The 22,283-nt window shown below is 46.4% G+C and overlaps 1 protein-coding gene across 1 annotated transcript in view; it reads right to left on the bottom strand.

The window, feature by feature from the left end:
• LOC144790699 (cytochrome P450 2J2-like) overlaps window positions 1–22,283 on the bottom strand; it is a 205,153-nt gene that overhangs the window by 49,808 nt on the left and 133,062 nt on the right. Inside the window, exon 8 of the mRNA XM_078665422.1 lies at window positions 12,928–13,069. Within this exon, the coding sequence (XP_078521548.1) occupies window positions 12,928–13,069 (142 nt within the window). The remainder of the gene's footprint in view (window positions 1–12,927; window positions 13,070–22,283) is intronic.

Genomic DNA, 22,283 nt, shown 5'->3' with positions numbered 1-22,283 from the left:
ATGACATGGTCAGTGACATCACTGATGACATCACTGATGCCATCTCAAATGACATCACTGATGACATCATCCATGTGACAATCTGATACATCTTATCATACACTAGTGTAACCTTTCACTACTCATTATAAAATATGGAGTACCATATTTGATACCATTGATATACCAATACAAGTTTCCAAAAACCCACTCAGTGATTCCTACATCTACACACACATCTAAACACTTACCTATATATTCACTCATAGATGCTAACAAAGATCAATAGAACACTATTAAATATAGTTATACACCGACGTCGTCATTACACACCAGCACACATCCTATTCACTTATGCATTCATCCTACTCACTTATGCAAACAATTGATCATACTTATATTTACTAAGCTACATATATATACAAAAACCACTTTATTTAATCATATAGATAGTAACTCATACTTAGTGTGTTATAACATCACTATTACAAGTATACAGTCTTCGATACAGTCACTCATACAATCACTGACTCTTATGTATACTTATTTATATACAGCAACTGTCACATACACTGCCTTTTATATTTCTACTTTGTTGGACATGTATCATTGAGAAATATATTTACTCATCACCACACCCATAAAGAGATTCACTCACCTAAACAACTGTTTCCACATACAGGCTTAACCACATATACCTACTAAATCAAATATTTACACATCTTTGGACAATCACACACCTCCCACCCAATCACACACACATTCACTATCCCATACAATTACTCACTTAAGTAATTAATAACTAATATAGACTTTCACATAGCTAGTAACCAACTTATGTAGTACTTTACACAACAAGAGATAGAGTGATACAGATATGCACACAGTTTAATCACTATCCCCTATATTTAGTGAGACACTTTAAATTACTCACTTAGACAGTCAATCACACTGCTACTAAATCCTCCATCCAGACTCTTATACATCCACTAATTTCTCAATGCAGATTGCTATATATATAATACTTATTTAAATATTGAACCAAACCACATTCACTGGATGATGTCATCAGTGATGTCATTTGAGATGGCATCAATGATGTCATCAGTGATGTCACTGACCATGTCATGAATGATGTAATATGTGACATCATCACCAGTGGATTGCGGGCGCGAGAGTTACAGTCAGTACAACTAACTATAACGGAGGAATTTCAATGGTTTTGTATGAGTGAAATGTCCAACTAACTCTAACACCCCTGAAACCTATGGTTTTGTCAGTGAATTTATAAGGTTTTTTAAATGCTAATTCCTAACTATGACACCCCTGAAACCTATGTTTTTTTCTGTGAATATATATATATATATTTATATATATATATATATAAGATCGTGATCAAGGCTGCATGACAGCCGGAACGCGAGGGTGCCATCGATCAGGAAATAAAAGTTGAGCAGTTACAATCCTTTGAGTGCTGGTTGATTTTCCTTGGAAGCGGAGATTTGCTGTTTTTATATATATGGAGATTTCCTGAGAAAGATCAAGGAAGTTGAGTGGCAACCTAATTTTCTGTTAACTTCCATGGACATAGCTTCCCTGTATACGAGCATTCACCACACTGATGGTCTTGTGGCTGTACAGTATTTTTTGAATGATCGAGCCCTTTACCTGCATGATCACAACTGCATGTTACTAGCCATGATTGATTTATGCCTAAATAATAACTTGTTCCTTTTCAATAAGGTTTTATATCACCAACGTAGGGGAGTGGCGATGGGGGTGTGCTCTTCTCCCAGCTATGCCTGCCTTTTGGTTGGCTGGTGGGAGGAGCAAGCTCTCAGAGCACTTCACAAAGTGGTTTGGGACACCCATATTAGATATTATTATAGATACATCGATTATGTGTTTATGGTATGGGAGGGCACCAAGGAGGAAGCTTTGCCGTTTGTGACATTGATTAATGACAATAGGCTTAATCTCAGCTTTACAGCTCTATCAGTGATCAGAGGGTGGAATTCCTTGATGTGAAAGTGTTTGTTATGGACAACTGCATACAAACCACATAGCTGCCAAGTTTTGGTATGGCTTATGTGTGACATTCCCATGTGTGGAGTTTGTTTATGTGTGACATTTCAAGGCTTATGAGTGACACTTTTCTGCAAGTGAATTACACCCTTTTGTTACAGGTGATCGTTTAAAGGGGACTTGAAAGAACGGTCACAGAATGATACCATGAAACAGGTGATGTGAATAGTGGTCTATCAGACTTGATCCTGTGAACCACAGAGGATTCAGAAGTTAAACCTGGGAGCCTTCCCTGCTGCTACTAAGTCTCCCTAATAGTCCTCCCCTCCTTGCCACTCACTCCTTTCATTCCTTTTTGTTTTTCTCTCCCTCTCTGCCTCATGTTCACACTCCTTGTCTCATTCTTTACTCCCCTTTAGCTTGATGGACTTACTGTTTACATACGATTGCTAGACGTGGTGCCAGCATTCTTGCTGCACAGACTGAGAAGTCGGAATTTGAAGGGGACATGCTGAGTGGGGAGAGAGGTGTTCACTGAACGTGACCAGGCTGTCTCCGGCAGCCGGCCTGGTCACGGGGAATGTGACATGACTGCTTTTAAGCAATGCCATCTGAAAGGAGCAAAAACAATGCCTGAGAGGTTTGAATCATAACCTCTGACATAGCAGAAAGCTGAGCTCATTGCATGGAGAGGAAAATAAAATGTGTCTGCGTGAAAGGTGAATTCATTAGCTTGAACATTATATTGGCCACTTCTATGTAAACACAATGAGCCTACATCTCTTGATATTTTGCATTTTATTCTAAAATATTTTTACAGTGCTATATAAGTGCTTCCCTTTTTAAAATATATGCACACATGTAGTACAACATCAAAACACCTACTTTCAGGTGCCTTGGAGTGGAAATGCAGGCACACGCTCAGTGAGGATAGTGACGCGTAGGTCTTCCACTCGCTGCAGATTTAACCACCAGCCTAAGCAGGTCTCCAGAGAGTCCAAATTTATAACTCTATTCAAGTCTCCTTGCTCATAAATTGAAATGGTACCTTTGTCAGAAAACAAAAAGGCAAGGAAGGTTAGGTGCTGTCTGGAATCATGCATGCCGCTGCAGCACAAAAAGGATGATGAGACCTGAGTGTCTGTGACTCTCAGCCACGGTCGCGACCCGTCTCTGGCAGCTGGCCTGGTCATGGGGATCATGATGAGAGGGGAGGCACTGGTGTTCATTTGCAGAGGCACGATTTAAGTCACTAGTGGGCAAGCATGCAGCAGTTATGTTTCCGCGTTTAGTTTGCCAGCCCGCCTCTGCTCGCGCCTTGGCAAATGGATACAATGTTGCAGTTACGTGAGGCCAAGTCACTTCCATGCCGCTCAATGCTGAAACTACCAAGCACAGCTGAGCCCAGGCTTGCCTGGAAGATTTCATGTAAACTCACCGAAATTCAACACCACGGCAGTAGTGCACTGCGCAGTGTGCAATACAGCCGTCTATCACACTATGTGCCTGCCAGAGCAGCGCATTTTGCTCTGATTTTCTTTGGGTGCCAATAGCGCTTGCCAGCAACTTCAGAAAGCGTTATTAATGCGTGACCTTGCATTTAAGTGCGGTGATGCAGACCACCACACTGGAATGCGTTAGTCTCACCCCTGATGCGTGATACTTGACAGAGCTGAAACCCAACTACATAGAAAGAGTACCGAAGGGAACTCGACCCTCCATGCTACCAGCCTGCACCCTCAGCATATCATAAACAGCATACCGTATGGTGAATTTCTTTGCATACGGCACATATGTACTGTCAAATCAAATCTGTCAGAATGTCAGCTTGAAGCCTTTAACCGCTTTTTAAGGTGAGGTTACAAACACAGTGATCTACAAGTAGCTTTGGGCAGAGCCAATTCTCAAACCCCTGACATGTGTTCAGTACCCAAAAATAAACGTAATTTGGACTCTTAAACTCAACCCACAATTGATGAAGACAGTGCAGAAAACCAACCTATTAGATTAATTACTATGTACAGCAAACAGGAATGTAAAGGAATGTAAAATCCGTAGGATCATAAATGCCCAATGGCCTATTGTCCTAACAGATCTGACGTTAAAAACGTTGTTGTCGCCTATTCCTGCTATTACATTCAGACGAGCGCCCTCTATGAGGGATGCTTTTGTAAAATCCAGCCCAGAATTAACATCTAAAACTACCTGGCTGTCTAAATCAGGTTTTTATAAATGTTCATCATGTCGAGCCTGCAAATTTGGTGCTAACCTAACTGAATATATGACAGCTTTCAGTACCATTCTGGTCCCCATTAAAGAGCACTATACATATTGGACCGAATATGCTGTATATATATTAGAATGCACTTGCCATCTCAAATACATTGGCAGCACCAAACTTGCAGTACACAATAGAATTTTGCAGCACTTGCAAGCCATTATCAATTCTGATCCTAAATATCCAGTGGCCTGCCATTTCAAGGCAGAGCATCAGAACAAAGTTGATGACCTGAAATATTTAGTTATTTGGGGCGGTCCCTATCTCTATGCGAGGGGGCCATAGAAAGAGGAAGTTGCGACAACTTGAATCTTTTTATCATGACTCTTGACACGAAGATGTCCAATGGGCTCAACAAAAGTGATTACCTACACAACTTCTTGTAGTACTGACAGTCTTGTTAGGTCTCTCTTCTTATTTCTCTAGTACACAGTGCTGGAGCTTGGGCTCTATTTATGTCTTGTGTCTCTTTCTCCTGACTGCAGTGAGTTTTGTATCTTTTTTTATTATTTCTGCTACTCATTGGTATTTAATACATGAGTTTTTAATATAGTATTGTTATTGATGATGAAATGCTTTATGGTTCATAGTTTTTGTTGCACGGGCACTTTAACAACTTATAACAACCGTTGGTTGTGTTTAATTGCCAACATGCACCTTTTTTTTTCAGAACAAGATTTTATTGTGTTGTTGAAAATTTGCGTGACAAGCACAGCGCCCCGGGAACCGGAGAAGCTGTGAGCATTAGAGTAATAATCATATTCAGGCAATTCAAACAACAGTTTAAAAGAAAATAACTATCCCACGTCCCCTATCCCCTCACCATCCCACTCTCCCTACCCAGAACCCCCCTCCCGCCCCCTGCACAGTGTCTAGGTAGTCTGTAAACAAAAAGCATGCCAAGAAACATTCAGTGTGTACTCCTCGTCACCCGGGATCAATGTCCAAGTGCCTTTCCTCAGGGTCATCATGTGCTGGCGGTTCTAGCCACAGTCCTCTATAATCTGCCCATCTCTTCCAAATCTTATAGTGCTTCCAGGGACAGCCCCTGGCTTCGAAGATCGGGCGCTCCAGTCCCATATAAAAGTCTAGTCCCCTTTTCCAAACTCCCACTAGGGGGGCCCTGGGGTCTTTCCAGGCTCAGGCCACATCTCTCTTGGCCACAGTGAGGCCCAGCAACATCAAATGTCGTTTATAGATGTTTCCCCCCACTTGTTCCAATACATGGAGGAGACCTAATTGTGGCGTGCGGGGGAGTTCCCAGCCCAACATTTCAGACAGGCAGTCCCACACTCCCGACCAAAACCTCCGTAGTCCGTCACACGACCATACTGTATGTAGAAAGGTGCCCACCTCTCTGCCACATCTCAAGCAATCAGGGGACGCCATCATGCCCGCGCTCCACATTCGTTCCCTGGTATAATAGGCCCTATGTAGATATTTGAACTGAATGAATCGCAGGCGTATCGCGATGGCCGCTCCTCTTGGAGCCTCAAGCGTCTTCCTCTTCAAACGCACCCAGATCATTCTCCCACTTGGCCCGCAGAGTGTCCAGGGAAGGTGAACAGTGTGTGACTAGTGTTTGGTAGACAGTGGATATCTTTTTACTTTCCAATTCTCCCATAAATACCTTAGCCTCCAGGGGGCTGAACTCGGGCAAGGAGTCCAGGCCTTTCAGGATGGCTGTGATGGCATGGCGGAGCAGCAAATATCTAAAAAACTGGGTCTGGGGCATGTCATACTGCTCCCGTATCTCCTGGAATGACTTAAGGGTCGTGCCATTGACAACGTGGCCGATGGCCAAAATGACAATCGCGTCCCAGCCACGGAACCCCTGTAGGGACTTCAATGCCGGTAGTAGCCCATTCTGCCACAACGGGATCTCCCTCGTCAGCTTATTCCACTACCCCATATATGAAATACTATTTGAGTGACCACTGGGAGCCTCTTCCTCGTAACAGCCGAATAAAGTATAGTATGCAGAGTGTCAGGGTCCATCAGGTACCTCTCCAGGGCATAGGCTGGATCACTCCGGTCCCCATACCATCACTCATTCAGTATCAATAGGTGAGAAGCTTGATAATAGGACAGGATGTCTGATGTTGCTAGACCGCCACAATATGTAGAGAGGAAACATGTGCGGAGCGCCACTCTCGCTACTCCCCCGGCCCATAGGAATCGACTGAGTGCCGAATTCACTTGCCTGAACCACTGCGGTGAAATTGGATACGGGTGGTTTTGTAGATGGTACAAGAGACGCAGGAGGGCCTCCATTTTAAATATGGCCGAACAGCCGTACACATTCAGGGGCATGCGGGACCATGTAGTCATGTCTGAGCGGACACGCTCCCATATGGGCACAACATTGCACGTCCAGGAGAACCCACGCAAGTCCGTCAGGAACACTCCCAAATATTTAAGGCCTCCCGTCGCTTCCTGCAATGCCGCCGCCAAGGACCCCAGGCCACGACGCTCCCCCAGTACCCACAGCACCGACTTACGCAGGTTCAAGTGGAGGCCCGACACCTCCCCAAATATCCGCATGATGTCAAGGACCCGCGGCCCAGATCTGTTCAGATCCGTAAGGAAAAAGAGGACATCGTCCGCATAGAGTGCTATTCTATTATAGGGTGCCGCTCTCCGCTCAATGCCCCGCATCTGTGCGTCGACTTGGACCCACGCCGCCAACGGTTCCATAGCCAGGGCAAATAGATATGGCGATAGGGGGCATCCCTGCCTTGTGCCCCGACCTATGGAGAAGGGATCGGACACTGCCCCAGCCACTCTCACCGACGCCGTTAGATCCGTGTATAATAGCTGCATGTATGACAAAAAGTGGGGCCCCAGATTCAGGCGGGACAGAAGTGCACGGAGGTAGACCCAACTTACAGAGTCGAAGGCCCTATCTATGTCAGCCAGTAGAAGTGCCGCCGGAATCCCTGCCGCTCGGGCCGCCTCCACCGCCACCTGCGCGCGTCTAATATTGTGTCTTGTTGCTCTATGGGGCATAAATCCGGCCTGGTCCGGGTGGACTAGGTCGGTAATGTATGGGAGAAGGCGATTGGCCAGCGCTTTCGCCAAAATTGTAGCTTCGGTATTCAATAACGATATTGGCCTATAGGACTCGGGCTAGTCAGGGGGCCTCCCTGGTTTGCAAAAAGACCACTATTTCAGCGTGTCGCCAGTCCCTCGGGAGCCGGCCATATTCTCTGGCTGCCTCTAGCGCCCTGCCATAGTAAGTACCTAGTTGGAGGTGAAATTTCTTAAAAAATTCGCAGGGGAACCCATTGAGTCCGGGGGGCTTGCCCACGTTTAGTTCTCCAAGGGCTGTATCTAGCTCTTCCGCCGAAAAAGGGAGTTCACGGCGAGCCCGCCCTTCATCCGAGATTGGTTGTGGCGGGAGGTCAGCCAGGAGTTTGTCGATGTCGTCTGCCGAGAGAAGCTCCCGGGGGGCATATAGGGCCTCATAATACCGTGCACAGCTGGCTGCTAGGGCCGTCAGGGCCGTCATGGGCGTTCCCGCCTCATCACGAAGACACGATAGGGACTGTGCGTGAAAAGTGCTCTGGCAGAGCCTATATAGCATCGAGCTGGATTTGTCGCCCCACTGGTAGATCCTACTCTGAGTCGCCAGCCACAGCTGTCTAGCTTCATCTAACATCAAGGAGGCATACGACTGCTGCGTCAGCAATAGTTGTCCCACATCTTCCTCACCCCCGCCTGCGTGGCATCTTTTTTTTGGTCACTGACTCGGTCTGCAGCCCTCACTATATCTTCCCTACGTGTCTTGCGGGCAGCCGCACACCAAGCAATGTCCACCCCGCGAAGCGTGGGCTTCAGAGCCTCCCAGAGGGTCGTGTCGTCTGTGGCAGAGTTATCATTATCACTCCAGTAGTGAGCAATAGCCTCCCTCATGTGGGTCTGGTAGCTCTCTTGTTGTAAGTGCCACGTGGAGAGGCGCCATCTGAATGGCTGCCGTCTCCTATCGAGAAGTAAGTCAAGCACTATCGGGAGTGGTCCGACAGGCCGCGTGGCAGTATGGACGTGGATTCTACCCTCCCAACCCAGGCATGGGGGACAAATAAGTAGTCGATTCTGGAAAAGGACTTATGCACTGCTGAGACATATGTGTATTCACGACGTTGGGTGTGTTGGTGTCGCCATGCGTCTACCCATCCCATCCCTCTCACCATGCCATTCAGTTTAGTAGGTGAGTCCGATGGCACCTCACCCCCCAGCCTGTGTCGATCCATCCGTGCATTCATCACACCATTCCAGTCCCCGCCCACCACCGCATTAACATGTGGTATCTCGGCCCACACACCAAACAACTTTTCTATAAGAGCGCCTTGCAGCGGAGGTGGGGCATATACACTCCCGAAGACTACCGGCTCAGTGCCTATCTTGCCCTGGACAAACACATATCTGCCCTCTGCATCAACCCACTGAGTCTCATGAGTATAGGACAACCTACGGTGCACCAAGATAGCTACCCTTTGAGATCCCCTCACAAACCCAGCATGATAGACCTGCTGAAATCCATAACGCTGTAGACTAAGGGTCTTGGTGCCCATAAGGTGTGTCTCCTGTAAGAGTAACACGTCAGCCCCTGCCGCAGGACTGCCCCTCTCTTAATCCTGTCCAGCATCCCCCGCACATTCCAGCTCACAACGCGCAACGACGCCCTCTGTAGGCCCGATTCGGGAGTGTCACCCGCCATTCGTGGGCAGAAAAATGAACGGCCCGAGTATCTGAGGCCACACACACACACCTTGCCTCAATAGGACTCGAAAGAACACTGTGCAGATTAACACCTCCCACCCTCTCCCATCCCCTTTCAACTCACACCCAACAAACCCCCCACCCTCACCCTGTTCCCAGTCGCCCTTTCAACTTCCCCATCCCCATCCCCCCCACCCCATACCTCAGTAACATTGAAGTACCTGTCGCTGTATAGATTATCTCCGGCCCCCAACAGGAGGTCAGAGACCCACTATCCCAATGGATCCCCATGAACTACCCACACAGTCCCAACTCACCCCCCACTGAACAAACTCCTCTAAACTGAGGGGTTATGGCCGCCCTCCCTTCTTCGTCCCCCAACCCACGTCCCATGGCTACCCAAGTACTTATGTCTCGGGAGTCATAGTCGATAGATTGCAATAGTTTTCATCGCCCAAGAAGTGAGCGCCAGCCTCCGACCTCTCCCAAGGGCTCATGTCAGGAATCTGCCAAGTGTCTTCGGGTCTCATGCATCCGGATTCTGAAAGTCTGTAGTTTCGGTCGCCTCCGCTGCACCATCATTGGGAGGAGGATTCTTCTTGGTGCGTGCCCTCCAGTTACTCCTGCTCCGTGATCGCCGGGGGGTCCTCGGGGGCCCCGCTGTGGATGATGAATCCGAGTCTCAACCCGGAGGGGTATGCACTCTGATTCGAACCGTCTCGTCCGTCCAGGCAAAGACTTCTTCCGGAGTATTAAAGAAATGAGTCCGGGACTGGAAGACTACACGCAGGCGGGCCGGGTAGAGCAGGGCATACTGGATATTGAGGCCCCTCAACCGCGCCTTAGCTGCTGTAAAGGACTGACGTTGTTGCTGAACCAGTCTGGTGTAGTCCGGGAATATTAGGATTTTGTGATTTTCAAATAGTAAAGGCTCCTTCACTCGCGCCTGTCGCAGGATTGTGTCGCGGTCGTGGTAATTGAGCAGCTTGGCTATCACCGGTCGCGGGCGAGCTCCCTCTGGCGGCTTTTGGATCAACGCTCGGTGCGCGCGTTCAATTATAAAACAGCGCGTAAGGGACTCTGGAAGGAGCCACCCCTCCAACCAGTGGGTCAGAAAGGCTTCCATGTCGCCCTTCTCACAGCCCTCCGGAAATCCCACGAACCGCAGGTTGTTCCGCCGAGCACGCCCTTCCGCGTCCTCAGCTGGCAGTGCAAGGCCCTTCTGAATCCCTTCCATGTTGGCTACCTTCTTCTTTAGGGTCGCCACGTCGTCCTCCACTCCTGTAATTCTGGTCTCAGTCTCGGTGATGCGGGCCAAGGCATTGCGCAGGTCCTGGCGCAGCAAAGTAACATCAGCTCCAACTGCCCCTATTTTTGCATCTAGCATGTCTCTGGATTGCGTTATCGCTGCCATGAGGGCTGCATTATCCGGGCCAGACACCTGAGGGCAGCCAGAGGCCCCGGCTCCTCCAGGTGGCCCAGTAAATTTGTCGATCGTGCCTTGTTTCGAGGCGCCTCCACTGTTGCCACCCCTCGTCATGGCTGCCACCGGATATGCGCACACAGTTCAGAGCACCGTGGGGGCCGCAGGCCGGTCACCCTAATCTCCTCGGTCGCAGAGCCGTCTCCGGGCCTTACCCGCCTCCTGAGACGTTGGGGAGGATATCGTCCGCTCTCTGACCAGTCTGCGTTGTCACCCGTGGCAGCACTTCTCCTTACGCCAATGGCACGGTGCCCCCATCTATATGCGACACATGTGATTACTCCATGTACAATGTGGGAGGTATATAAGTCTCAGCCTTGTCCAGGAGCCACTCCGGGGGCACAAAAGCACGCAGGCAGTCGCAGGGTCTGCGCAGGATTGTCCGCCACAGTCACTGGGCTCTCGGCGTCGCCGCCAGCTCTTCTCCACTCAAGGTCCAGAGTACAGCTCCCCGGTACTCCGCCCTCGGAGGTCGCGACTCCGCTGCCGAGAGGGGTGCACGCAGCGGCGCGCCGCGTGTGTGCCTCAAGCAGGCCAGGGTCCCAGCGGGCCCGGTACATCACCCCCTCCTCTTTTGCAGCGAGCGCCGCCACTGCCGTTCAAGACCCTCCGGAGGGCTGGGGGGGGAGGACACAGGAGAGATCCCCAGTAGTGCCCGCAACTCAAACTGTCCCCCCGCGGTCTGATGAGACCGCCGAACGAGGCCAACCCGGCCCCTCCCGCACTCCCCCGGCTTGCAGTCGGCGCAGCCTCCGATTCCTAGGTGTGGCAGCGGTGGTTACGGGTGCTTCGTGTCTTCCGCATGGCGCGGCTTACCCACTGCGGGCCTCCGTGCGCCGGATGTGCAGGTCCGTCCACTGCTTCTCACCGGTCCCAGTCGCGCCGCACTTCCGCCCGGACTCACCCGGACTAAAGGCCCCGGCTTCCACGTGTTTGGTAGGCCTCTCCACCTCAGGACCCGGATCGCCGTTGGGCAGGCGTCCGAGATCACACAAATCGCCGTCGGGGCTTTCCCGCCACTTCCGACGCCTATACATCTTTTGTGGACGCCTCAGGGTTGGAGAGACGCAGGATATTTGTCGGATAAATCACCGGCGGGACGGAGCTCTCTTAGGCTACGTCTGCCATGTTCGCCGCCTTGGCCACGCCCCCCAACATGCACCTTTTCATCGCTTCTCTTACATTCTAAAAATGTATTTGTGTATATTTGGAGGTTTTGGGGTTCGTTTTTGAACTTGCACTTTCTGCACACAATTTGGATTCACATTACAATCTAATTGGCCCATAGGTTTTAGTACTTATTGAGTGTATAGGTATTAAATTTCATGAACAGTATGCTTGTATTTTGCCCATTTAGCGTATTATGTAGAATGGTACTCATAGATGGGGGAGTTTCTGTGATTAAGATACAACAACCTGTACTTGCAGCACTTGCACTTTATTAGGCAGCGATAGTTATCACTGTGTAATTATTGTACATATGGTTTTCTAATCACGTTATTTAATTATGAATATATGGCTTCATATATCTGTCCATTCCACTATAATCTATTCAGTGTACATGATTTACATGTTTTAATTGTGGGCTAGTTTTTTATGATATCAACTGTTCTTATTTATATGTATTACACTCTTATTTTTGCACTCTTTCTTGATATGGACCATTTATTGTGAATCTGTTTTCAAAATTGTAGTCTGTTGTTTATGTCCTACCAATCTTATGTTATGATTGGTCACACATAGGATATTAACTGTGATTTGTTACCAGAGCCCCATGTGATCGAAACGCGTCTGGGCAGACACTGGTCCGTTACACTTTGTGGTGTTCATGATGAAATAAAGAATTCTGTGAATAATTTATTGGAGTGCCTTTGTGGGCTGTACCTGTGCTGTGAATTCCCTTCGTGCTAGTGAGGGAAACAGGACTATTTTTTTGAATATATTTATATATCTATATATATTTTTTTTTCAAGGTATGGAGATTTGGATATAACAAAAATACACTTATACTTACCTATTTGAATTTACCCTCTCAATATTCTTGTCCTTCATATTTCTGAAACAAGATTCTGTCCACACGATATTTGTGTTTACGAAATTCTGACACTGATCCATCTCTAGACCTAAAGCAACTTTTTCTGGAGCTGCAAGTACCTCCTACAACCCTTCTACAATCTGCCTTACTCACCTTCATGGAGTTTCTAAAAAAACACCTATTCTGCCCCCTACAATATCTTCTCTCCTGCACTGGTTATTACTGGTTACTCTGTACTCTGTGTTTGCAAGTTATTTATTGAGCTCACCTATGCGTTTCTGGTAAAGCACTGCTATAGGAAAAAGTAAATAAATATATAATGAATAAAATAGATTTATTCATCTTTCACCCAATCATTCATGAAGCCATGCATCACTTCAGACCGGAGAGCTGTGGAAGAATTACCTGCACCAAAAGGTAGGAATGCCGCTCTGTTTACAAAGTTGCCTTCTTTGTCTAGGAAGTGGTGAGGGTTGAATTGGGCCGGTGTCTCCCATTGCTCAGGATCATTCAGGACAGAGGATATATTTGGTTGAACAGATACACCCTGCAAAGAAACAACTCTGTGAAATATGTTGATCTGTTAGTGGTTTGTTAAACTTTATAACAATATAGTACATTTGACAAATGTTTTTGTGTAAAATTAAACTGAAGCAAGACGGAGGTCCTCCTTTTTAGAAGACTGAGGACCTCCTTTTTAGAAGGGATACCTCATTAGGGACACCATCCTGCTGGCCACTGGAACTAGGTCCCTTGCTTTCACCAGCCAAGAAGGTAAAGAATGTGGGTGTTCTCATGGATAACAAGCTTGTCTTTGGGGATCAAGTGAATGCCTCTATCTCCGCTTCCTTTTACACACTCAAGTTAGTGAAAAAGATCCTTCCTTACACCCCCCCCATCTCTACAGAAAATAGTAGTGAAAGCCTTGTTGCTGTCAAAACTGGATTACTGCAACGGGCTCTACCTTAACAATCAAGTGCAGTTTATCAACAGGCTGTGGGCCCTTCAAAATGCTGCTGCAAGGTTTTTGTTGGGAATTCCTAAACTTCAGTCTGCCAAACCTGGTTTGCAAAAGCTTCATTGGTTCCAAATCAAACAAAGAGTTAGCTTGAAAACCCTTTGTATCACCTTTATAGCTTTGCACAATCTTGGCCCAAATGTTCTTAAAGGGTATCAAGTGGTATCATCCGGCTCCTCCTCCCTTCGAGCGGGCCAAATACATTGTTGTTCCTAAAATAAAACGTGCCTCATGGGGCGGTAGGAGCTTTGTGACAGGGGCCTAAAAACTGTGGAACACCCTCCCCCTGAAATGCCTGACCTTCTATCCTTTCGAAAGGCATTGAAGGCATGGCTTTTTATGTTTGAATTTTCCTGGCCATATCCGTAACCTAGCAGCGCCTAGATGCCTCTGGGCATTTGTTTGCGCTGTATAATTTTTTTTAACATTAACATTAACAAACAACATTTAAAAAATTGTCAAACAGTCCATGATCCGGCTAGTGATAAAACACATATCTCCGAAAGTGGAGCAGTTTCGGTCAACATATGCATGCCTTTAACAGCAAATCACGTAGAAAAGAATTGTACTGTGAACCAGTGAGGGCACTTGTGTCTACATTAGCCAACTAAGATCCTAGTAGTAGCCAGTGATATACATTAGCAAATCATTTGATCATTAAACTCCTAACCAAGAAAACATTGGAAAAGTCGGTGAAGCAGAAAGGAGGCTTAGATCTCTTTTCCTCATCGAGTAAACTCTTGTAGAGGTACAGTGCCCTGGAAGGAACAACATGATCTTGTTATGTTAATCGCATCAAGAGTACATGTTTCAAGAGGAGCATAAGCCTCTGTAATATGCTTTGCAACCTTTCTATGTTACCTGGCTGATGTGGACGTTGACCTGTGACTCAGTCTCTGCCCGCAGAGAGATACACACCAGAGTAGTGAAATATAACAAACGTTGGCTTAATCCTAGCATTCAGTACCCCACTCACTGAGGCTTCCAGAGGATGCCTGGAAATGTGTGACACTGGGAGGCAGATTTTCAAGCCCCTTGTGAACCCTTTGCACTGCGTATGCGTCACTTTTTGTAACGCAGGGGCAGAGTAAACAATGCACCACATTGCTGCCCATTTACAACTTGACGCACCTTGTAAAGCCCTGCGTCACATTATACCTGCGTCAGGTATAATGTATGCAGGGTAGGTGTTCCCACGCAAAAATATCTTGTAGAAAAATCGATATTATTAAAAATTCAATATATTTTAATGCCTACATTACATACTTCGATATTTTGACTTCTATATTTTGACACTCTATATTACTTACCTTCAATTCGATATTTTTAACTACTATATTGTGTCCATTCGATATTTTGTCCATTCTATATTTTTAATTCGATATTATGTCCATTCTATATATTTTTTTCGATATTATGGCTAGTTACCGCAGGGAAATCTTCAAGACATCACTGCACCACTTCTAGCGCACCACTGCATCAAAACCCTACGCCTGCATGGAGCAGGCATAAGGAGTGACACAGTGCATTGGCAATAGGTCTCCCGTACATTGCTGGACTTGCGTTGTGCTTGTGACATGACTCCAGCAATGGGTGACTTTTGCGGCAACAGATGTCTCAGAATTTCTGACGCATCTGTCAATCCTTGCGCCATGGTGCGCTGTATTGTAAATACGGCGCATCCATGGTGGCACAAGGGTTTCACATTGAGAAGCAGTGAAAGTGATGCATCAGTACAGATGCAGCAGTTTCTTGTAAATCTGCCCCTGGATGTGGCCATCTGTGAGATTCACTTGAGGTGGCATCACAGTGAGTTGGATGAAGTCTTTGCGATTCGCCGAACCTGGACCTTCTCAGGATGGAACTCTACACCTCAGAACAACTCGATTAAACATTTCTCACCTTCTTTGAAACAAAGATATCAAACATTGGTTAGCCTTAACTTCTAACCTCAAACTTTGCTTTTACCCCTTTCACTGCCCTCAATCTTCCATCCATTGACAATATCGCAAGCCTGAGAGTGTGTGTCTTATTACACAGGTGTCATTTCAGCAGTTTATCTGGCCTGTCTAGGAAGTGTGCTGGAGTGTGCTGGAGGAGTGCAGAGACATACAACCTTCATGCATCCCACAACTGCCAGGCTGAAAAAAGCTGAGGACAAAAGAGAGAAGGCTTGATCCTCCAGTGAAGGAACTCAATTTTCATACAGCTTCATATATCCATCCAGGGATTAATTTGTAAAATAATAACTGCCAGGGCCCTGACCAGGAGGTTACTGCAGCTTGCACCACCCATCAGAGATTGAAGTTTCTGTACAACATCATGGGTGAATTAGCGTTTCAAAACACTTAAGCCTTCATTTAAAGTTTAGTGGAGCTGGTGAACTGCCATAAATTGGGGGATCACTCACCCTAAAAAACTCTTTGTCCCCCACCCTATTTAGATGAGGGGGAATGCCAATGTTTTCACCCGCAGGTTCTCAGCTGACTTTAGAACCATTGAGACTCCCACAGTCCCTTCTTTCCCGCATTTATGTACCCCGAGATTGCTACCTGCTTTAAGTGTATATCGTGATTAGGAGTCCTGTACCACCATACGAAGGTCGTTTTGGGTGTAGACTGTTTGTGTTTTTTCACAATATTTAGGCCCAGATTTTATAAGAATTTACACTGGTGCTATGCGTGCATGGCATTATACGCAAAATGTCCCTTTTTCGCTCTGCAAAAACCTGACACCCTTGGGTGGTATTCCCCCTAATATTTTGCCTTCACTCCTCCTCTTTGGCTGAATTTGTGTGTTTTGGCACTCTCTGCCCTTTACCTAGCTAACTAGTGCAAAAGATCTTGTGCAGTCTCCCTAAAACATGGTAAAATTGTCTTACATCTAATCGGCACATTTAATTTACTTGCTTGTCCCTGGCTAATGATGCTACATGTACCCAGGGCCTGTAAATAAAATGCTGCAAGTGGGCCAGCAGCACTCATTGTGCCACCCACCAAAGCAGCACTTTAAAGCATGTCTTAGGCTTGCAATTGTATCCTGTAGTGCAGTTTTAAAACTGCCATTTTGACCTGGCAAAAAAGCATTTGACAAGGTCTACACATTCCTTTATCATTCTTATAAGTCATCTTGAAGGTAGACCCTAACTGCTCCTAGCGCCGGGAGCACAGTATTTTAAAAAGTCATGTCTACCTAAGTTGAACATGTCCTGACAGTGAAGAACTTAGAAAGTATTTTTTCACAGTAGTTAAGGACGGTCTCTCCCATTGACTAACACACTACATTTAATAGGTGCAAACTTTGGATTGTGAGCAGATAGAGACATACTGTTTATACTCAAATGAATTGTAATTAAAAATCTTCTTTAAGATTTCAGCCGCCTGAAACTGAACTCGGACAAGACGGAAGTCCTCATCCTGGGATCTTCGCCCTCCGCCTGGGACGACTCCTGGTGGCCCCCAGCCCTGGGCACCGCACCAAAGCCAACCGACCACGCACGCAACCTGGGCTTCATCCTGGACCCCTCCCTCTCGATGACCAGACAAGTCAACGCCGTCTCCTCATCGTGCTTCAACACCCTGCGTATGCTTCGCAAGATCTTCCGCTGGATCCCGACCGAGACCAGGAAGACTGTCACCCAGGCACTCGTCACCAGCCGACTGGACTACGGAAACGCCCTCTACGCCGGAACCACAGCCAAGCTACAGAAAAGACTCCAGCGCATCCAGAACGCCTCCGCCCGACTCATCCTGGATGTCCCCCGACGCAGCCACATCTCCAGCCACCTGAGAAACCTGCACTGGCTCCCCGTCGACAAGAGGATCACGTTCCGGCTCCTCACCCACGCACACAAGTCTCTCCACGACCTGGGCCCCAAGTACCTCAACGACCGCCTGACCTTCTACACGCCCACCCGCCAGCTACGGTCCACCAGCCTCGCCCTCGCAGCCGTACCACGCATCCGAAGAGCCACCGCCGGAGGAAGATCCTTCTCTTACCTGGCTGCCAAGACTTGGAACTCCCTCCCCATCCACCTTCGGCTGACCCAGGACCATCTCGCCTTCGGAAACAACTCAAGACCTGGCTGTTCGAGCAGTAGCATACCCCTCCCCCCAAGCGCCTTGAGACCCTCCCGGGTGAGTAGTGCGCTATACAAATGGCATGATTGATTGATTGATTGATTAATGGTAAAGTCAGATTTAAGTCACAGTTTTGTAAACGCCACTTTTCGAAAGATTGCATTTTCTTGTCCCATACATGTGTGCCACCTGCTAGTATCCTGAGTCATTTGAGTGTGAATGGCTCTGCTGTTGGTGGTTTGTGTATTCCTCTCAGACAGTGAAACAAAAGGTACTAACTGTGGGTAAGATGGGCCATCCTGCCAGGATGGCTGGGGCGGAGCTGTTTGTTGAATTGCATTGCGTCAGGCGGGGGGAGATGGAGGGAAGTTACTGTGGTGGGTCAGCGCAAAATAAATTTTGACACAAAGTCTGGTCTACTAAGACAGCCACAGCAGGCTTTGCATAGAGAACTAATGCCTACATGAAACAGACATAAACAAGAAGAAATATGTTAATTTCTCAAAGAAATCAATGCATTGCTTGTGTGCTGCAGTGCACAGCACACATCCAGTGCATAGGATCCTTCAGAGTTTGTTCAGGCAGCTGAAGTTGTACCAAAAGGATATACTTCTGCAACAACTGCAATGTTAGAGAGTGCACACTCACATCTGCACCATGGTTGAGGTGGTTCGTTGCGCAAGACAACCTTATGAGAACATCCATCAGGATGGCTGCAGGATATTGGCAGTGTTAGCAGATATGGCTCTTTGCTGCCTTTTTCCTGTTGTGCAATGCTATGCAGAGAATGTGGTTGCTGCACAGCGCTACCTGAAAAATTAGTCAATCTGGATCGATATGTTTCACTGACTCTATTGCATGGCACTGTTGCATTGTTTCCTTCGACTGCTTGTTTACTGCAGTATTTGCGTTTCTGGAACATTACTGACTCGATTGCATGGAACTGTTGCATTGTTTCCTAGGATTTGTTGTTTACTGAAATATTTACCTTTCTGGAACATTACTGACTCTATTGTATGGAACTGTTGCATTGATTCCTAGGATTGTTTGTTTACTGCAGTATTCATCTTTCTGGGACATTGCTGACTCTATTGCATGGAATGGTTGATTTGTTTCCTAGGATTGGTTGTTTACTAACATATTTACCTTTCTGGAACATTACTGACTCTATTGCACAGAACTGTTGCATTGTTTCCTAGGATTGGTTGTTTACTGCAAGTTTTCCAATTCTGGAACATTACTGACTCTATTGCATGGGCCAGTTGCATTGTTTCCTAGGATTGGTTGTTTACTGCAAGTTTTCCAATTCTGGAACATTACTGACTCTATTGCATGGAACAGTTGCATTGTTTCCTAGGATTGGTTGTTTACTGCAAGTTTTCCCATTATGGAACATTACTCACTCAAAAGCATGGAACAGTTGCATTGTTTCCTAGGATTGGTTGTTTACTGCAAGTTTTCACATTATGGAACATTACTCACTCTAACGCATGGAACAGTTGCATTGTTTCCTAGGATTGGTTGTTTACTGCAAGTTTTCCCATTATGGAACATTACTCACTCTATTGCATGGAACTGTTGCATTGTTTCCTAGGATTGGTTGTTTACTGCAAGTTTTCCCATTATGGAACATTACTCACTCTATTGCATGGAACAGTTGCACTGTTTCCTAGGATTGGTTGTTTACTGCAAGTTTTCCCATTATGGAACATTACTCACTCTATTGCATGGAACTGTTGCACTGTTTCCTAGGATTGGTTGTTTACTGCAAGTTTTCCCATTATGGAACATTACTCACTCTTTTGCATGGAACTGTTGCACTGTTTCCTAGGATTGGTTGTTTACTGCAATATTTGCCTTTCGGAACAGTACTGTCTATTGCAGGGAACTACTGCATTGTGTCCTTGGAGTGGTTGTTTACTGCAATAGTTGCAGTTCTGGAACATTATTGACTCTATTGCATGGAACTGTTGCATTGTTTCTTAGGACTGGGTTGATTACTGCAATATTTGCCTTCCTGGAATATTCCTGTAGTCAAGGGTTCTCCAAAGTCGGTTCTGCAGGACCAGATCAATGGCAAATTTTTTGCATGTCCCCATTTAGAAAAATGTAGCTATCGTAAAAAGCTGGCTTGGATCTTGCCCTCTAGGACCGACTTTGGAGAACCCTACTAAAGACATTCTTTGTTCCGTCTCTTCCATTTACTATTCATCCCAATCCAGAAGGGATTTCCATCTCCTATTCTGCCAGGTCAAGTGGTTTGGTCGATTTATGTTTTTGCTTTTTCACATCCTTGTTTATACGCACCAGCCATTGTCCCTTAAGACAGTGTTAATTTCTTTAAATAAGAACTTTTACATTTAATTAGATCGTACATGATATGTGTACACCTGACTTTACCCTAGGCAGTGTATAGGTTCCTTTTCATTAAGACAATTGTTGTTTAAAATAAATCACTAAGTCCTTCAAAAAACCTATCTCACATCAGCCCAGTCCTTATTTTAGATCATGCTTCCTTCATCACGAGCTTCGAGTAGCAAATACATCTAAGACCACAAAGAGGATGCAGGTGTAATTCTGCACTATTGAAGCATTATGTGTCATTTAGGACCTTTGGTATTAACTTCATGAGTTCTTTGAGTTTAATCAGACCGCCCACACATCTACTATGAATAATTGGGCCATCTACAAGGCGTCAGTGAGGAATAAGATCATAAAGTATGTGGCTAAAGGTAAACAGAAAACCATAAAGGATAAATCCACAGAATACTTGCATAATCTGAAAGTACTAGACCACCCTTCATCTCTCCAAAACACTATATATTCCTTTTCTCCAATTTACCCCCTGATATAAGGCGTGTTAATCTTTGGGCAGCATATTTATATCGAGCTCTGAAAGCTCAGGAGTTGGAAAGTGTGAATACTGGATGTATGACATTACAACGCATGCTTTTACATCGCATGCCTTTGCAACGCAAGTATTACAACGCAGTCCATTACAACGCATATTGCTTTGGGGTGCTGGATAGTGAATAGTTTAATTTACTATTCCAACTCCAGTCCCCGTGGACACTAGGGAAGGTTATTGGATAGTAAATTAACCTATTCCTTATCCTAGAGCGCCCCACAGAGCAATGCGTTGTAATAGTTTGCGTTGTAATGGTTGTGTTGTAAAGGCTCTGCGATGTAAAAGTTGCGTTGTAAAGGTTGTTTACCGTGAATACTTAATCCTACTTCCATGGATTTCAAAAGTACTGTCAACAAGATGGGTTCCGGCCATTTGTGCAGGTGTGTTACCAAATCTTTGATCTAAATCTTCGGTTTACATCCATGTTTATGAAACAAGAGACAACGTTTGTTGAAAAACCTATTTCTAATGGGTACTTCTACCTGCCGATCCCTAACCCTTTGAATAACTTCAGGTTTCGGACTGAATGTGGAAACTTTCCAGTAGCTCTCTTGTTCCTGTAGGTGGCGCTGGCTAACTCTTAGCACCTGATGTGCCACAGGTGTGGCACCACTGGAGCCATACAGAGCCACCATAGCACCCTGTAATCAGTTCCCTTTTTTCTTACCCCTTAACGAGGATCTGAAGCTGCTCTCCTTGCTTTATTTCTCGTTTTCAATCGACTTTCAAACATTTCTCAAACATTCTATGCATTTCTTTAGGTACGTCATCCTCTAACAGGTCACGGTTTAAGCTCTTATGTTCCTGTCATGGACAGATGTCCCTAAGATCTGCCTTTGGTGTTTAGGCCTGAGGCACAACTCCAAGTTGGGTGACAATGTCAGCCCAATGCACACCAAAGTAGTCAAGGTTGGAAAGGCAAAGATGTTCATGGCATGCGTGGGCAATGGGCCCCATGCTCAGTGGCTTTTGTTCTCGAAGAAGAGGAAAATGAAGCACAGAAAGAAGAGGAGTCATGCTGACTTATCTCCCAAATGTCGCTCATACTTGAGAGGTAGGTCACCTCTGTGCTCTCAACCCCCAGCGGAGTCATCCTCCGAGCCGGAGCTAGTGGACATCATGCGATCATGCCTGAAGGTCCTCCACTTACCCGGCCCAAGGCCCAGCTCTTGGCCTAGACCTGGCTTCCATTATGGTCAGGCTCCATTGCTGACCATAGCACTAGACCTGGCTTCTGTTCCGGCCCAGTCCCCTTTCTGACTGCAGCCCCAGCACTGTCCCCAGTGTAAGTACTGGTCTCCTTCCTAACTACCCGTATGCCGAGGGTGCGCAGATTATTTTCTCATTATCGCCGGCTCAACACCAGGATCCTTCTTTACTTAAAATTGGTCTGCACAACATCTCTTTATGGATGTCCAGAAATGCCTTGAGGCTGAATGGTTCCAAGACTGAGGTTCTCATTCTGGGGAACAATCCTGAGCTTTGGGGAGCCAGCCACTGGCCTGTCTCTCTGGGACCTTTGCCTATCCCAGTCCCTAAGGTTAAGAACCTGGGTTTTTACATTGATCGCACGCTTTCTCTCGCTGCCCAGATCTCAGGAGTCACCTCAGCCTGCTTTGCGGTCCTCCAGAGGTCAAAGAAAACTCTTAGGCTTATTCCACTGATTGCTCAGAGGACTGTCCTGCAGGCCCTGGTGGTATCTAGCATTATCAACAATTGGTTCATTCGGGTGCACAATATTTCTTTTACTTTCTCA

The sequence above is a fragment of the Lissotriton helveticus genome, chromosome 11 (assembly GCF_964261635.1).
Source record: "Lissotriton helveticus chromosome 11, aLisHel1.1, whole genome shotgun sequence".
Lineage (NCBI taxonomy): Eukaryota > Metazoa > Chordata > Amphibia > Caudata > Salamandridae > Lissotriton > Lissotriton helveticus.
This window is presented reverse-complemented; position numbering and strand designations above follow the sequence as displayed.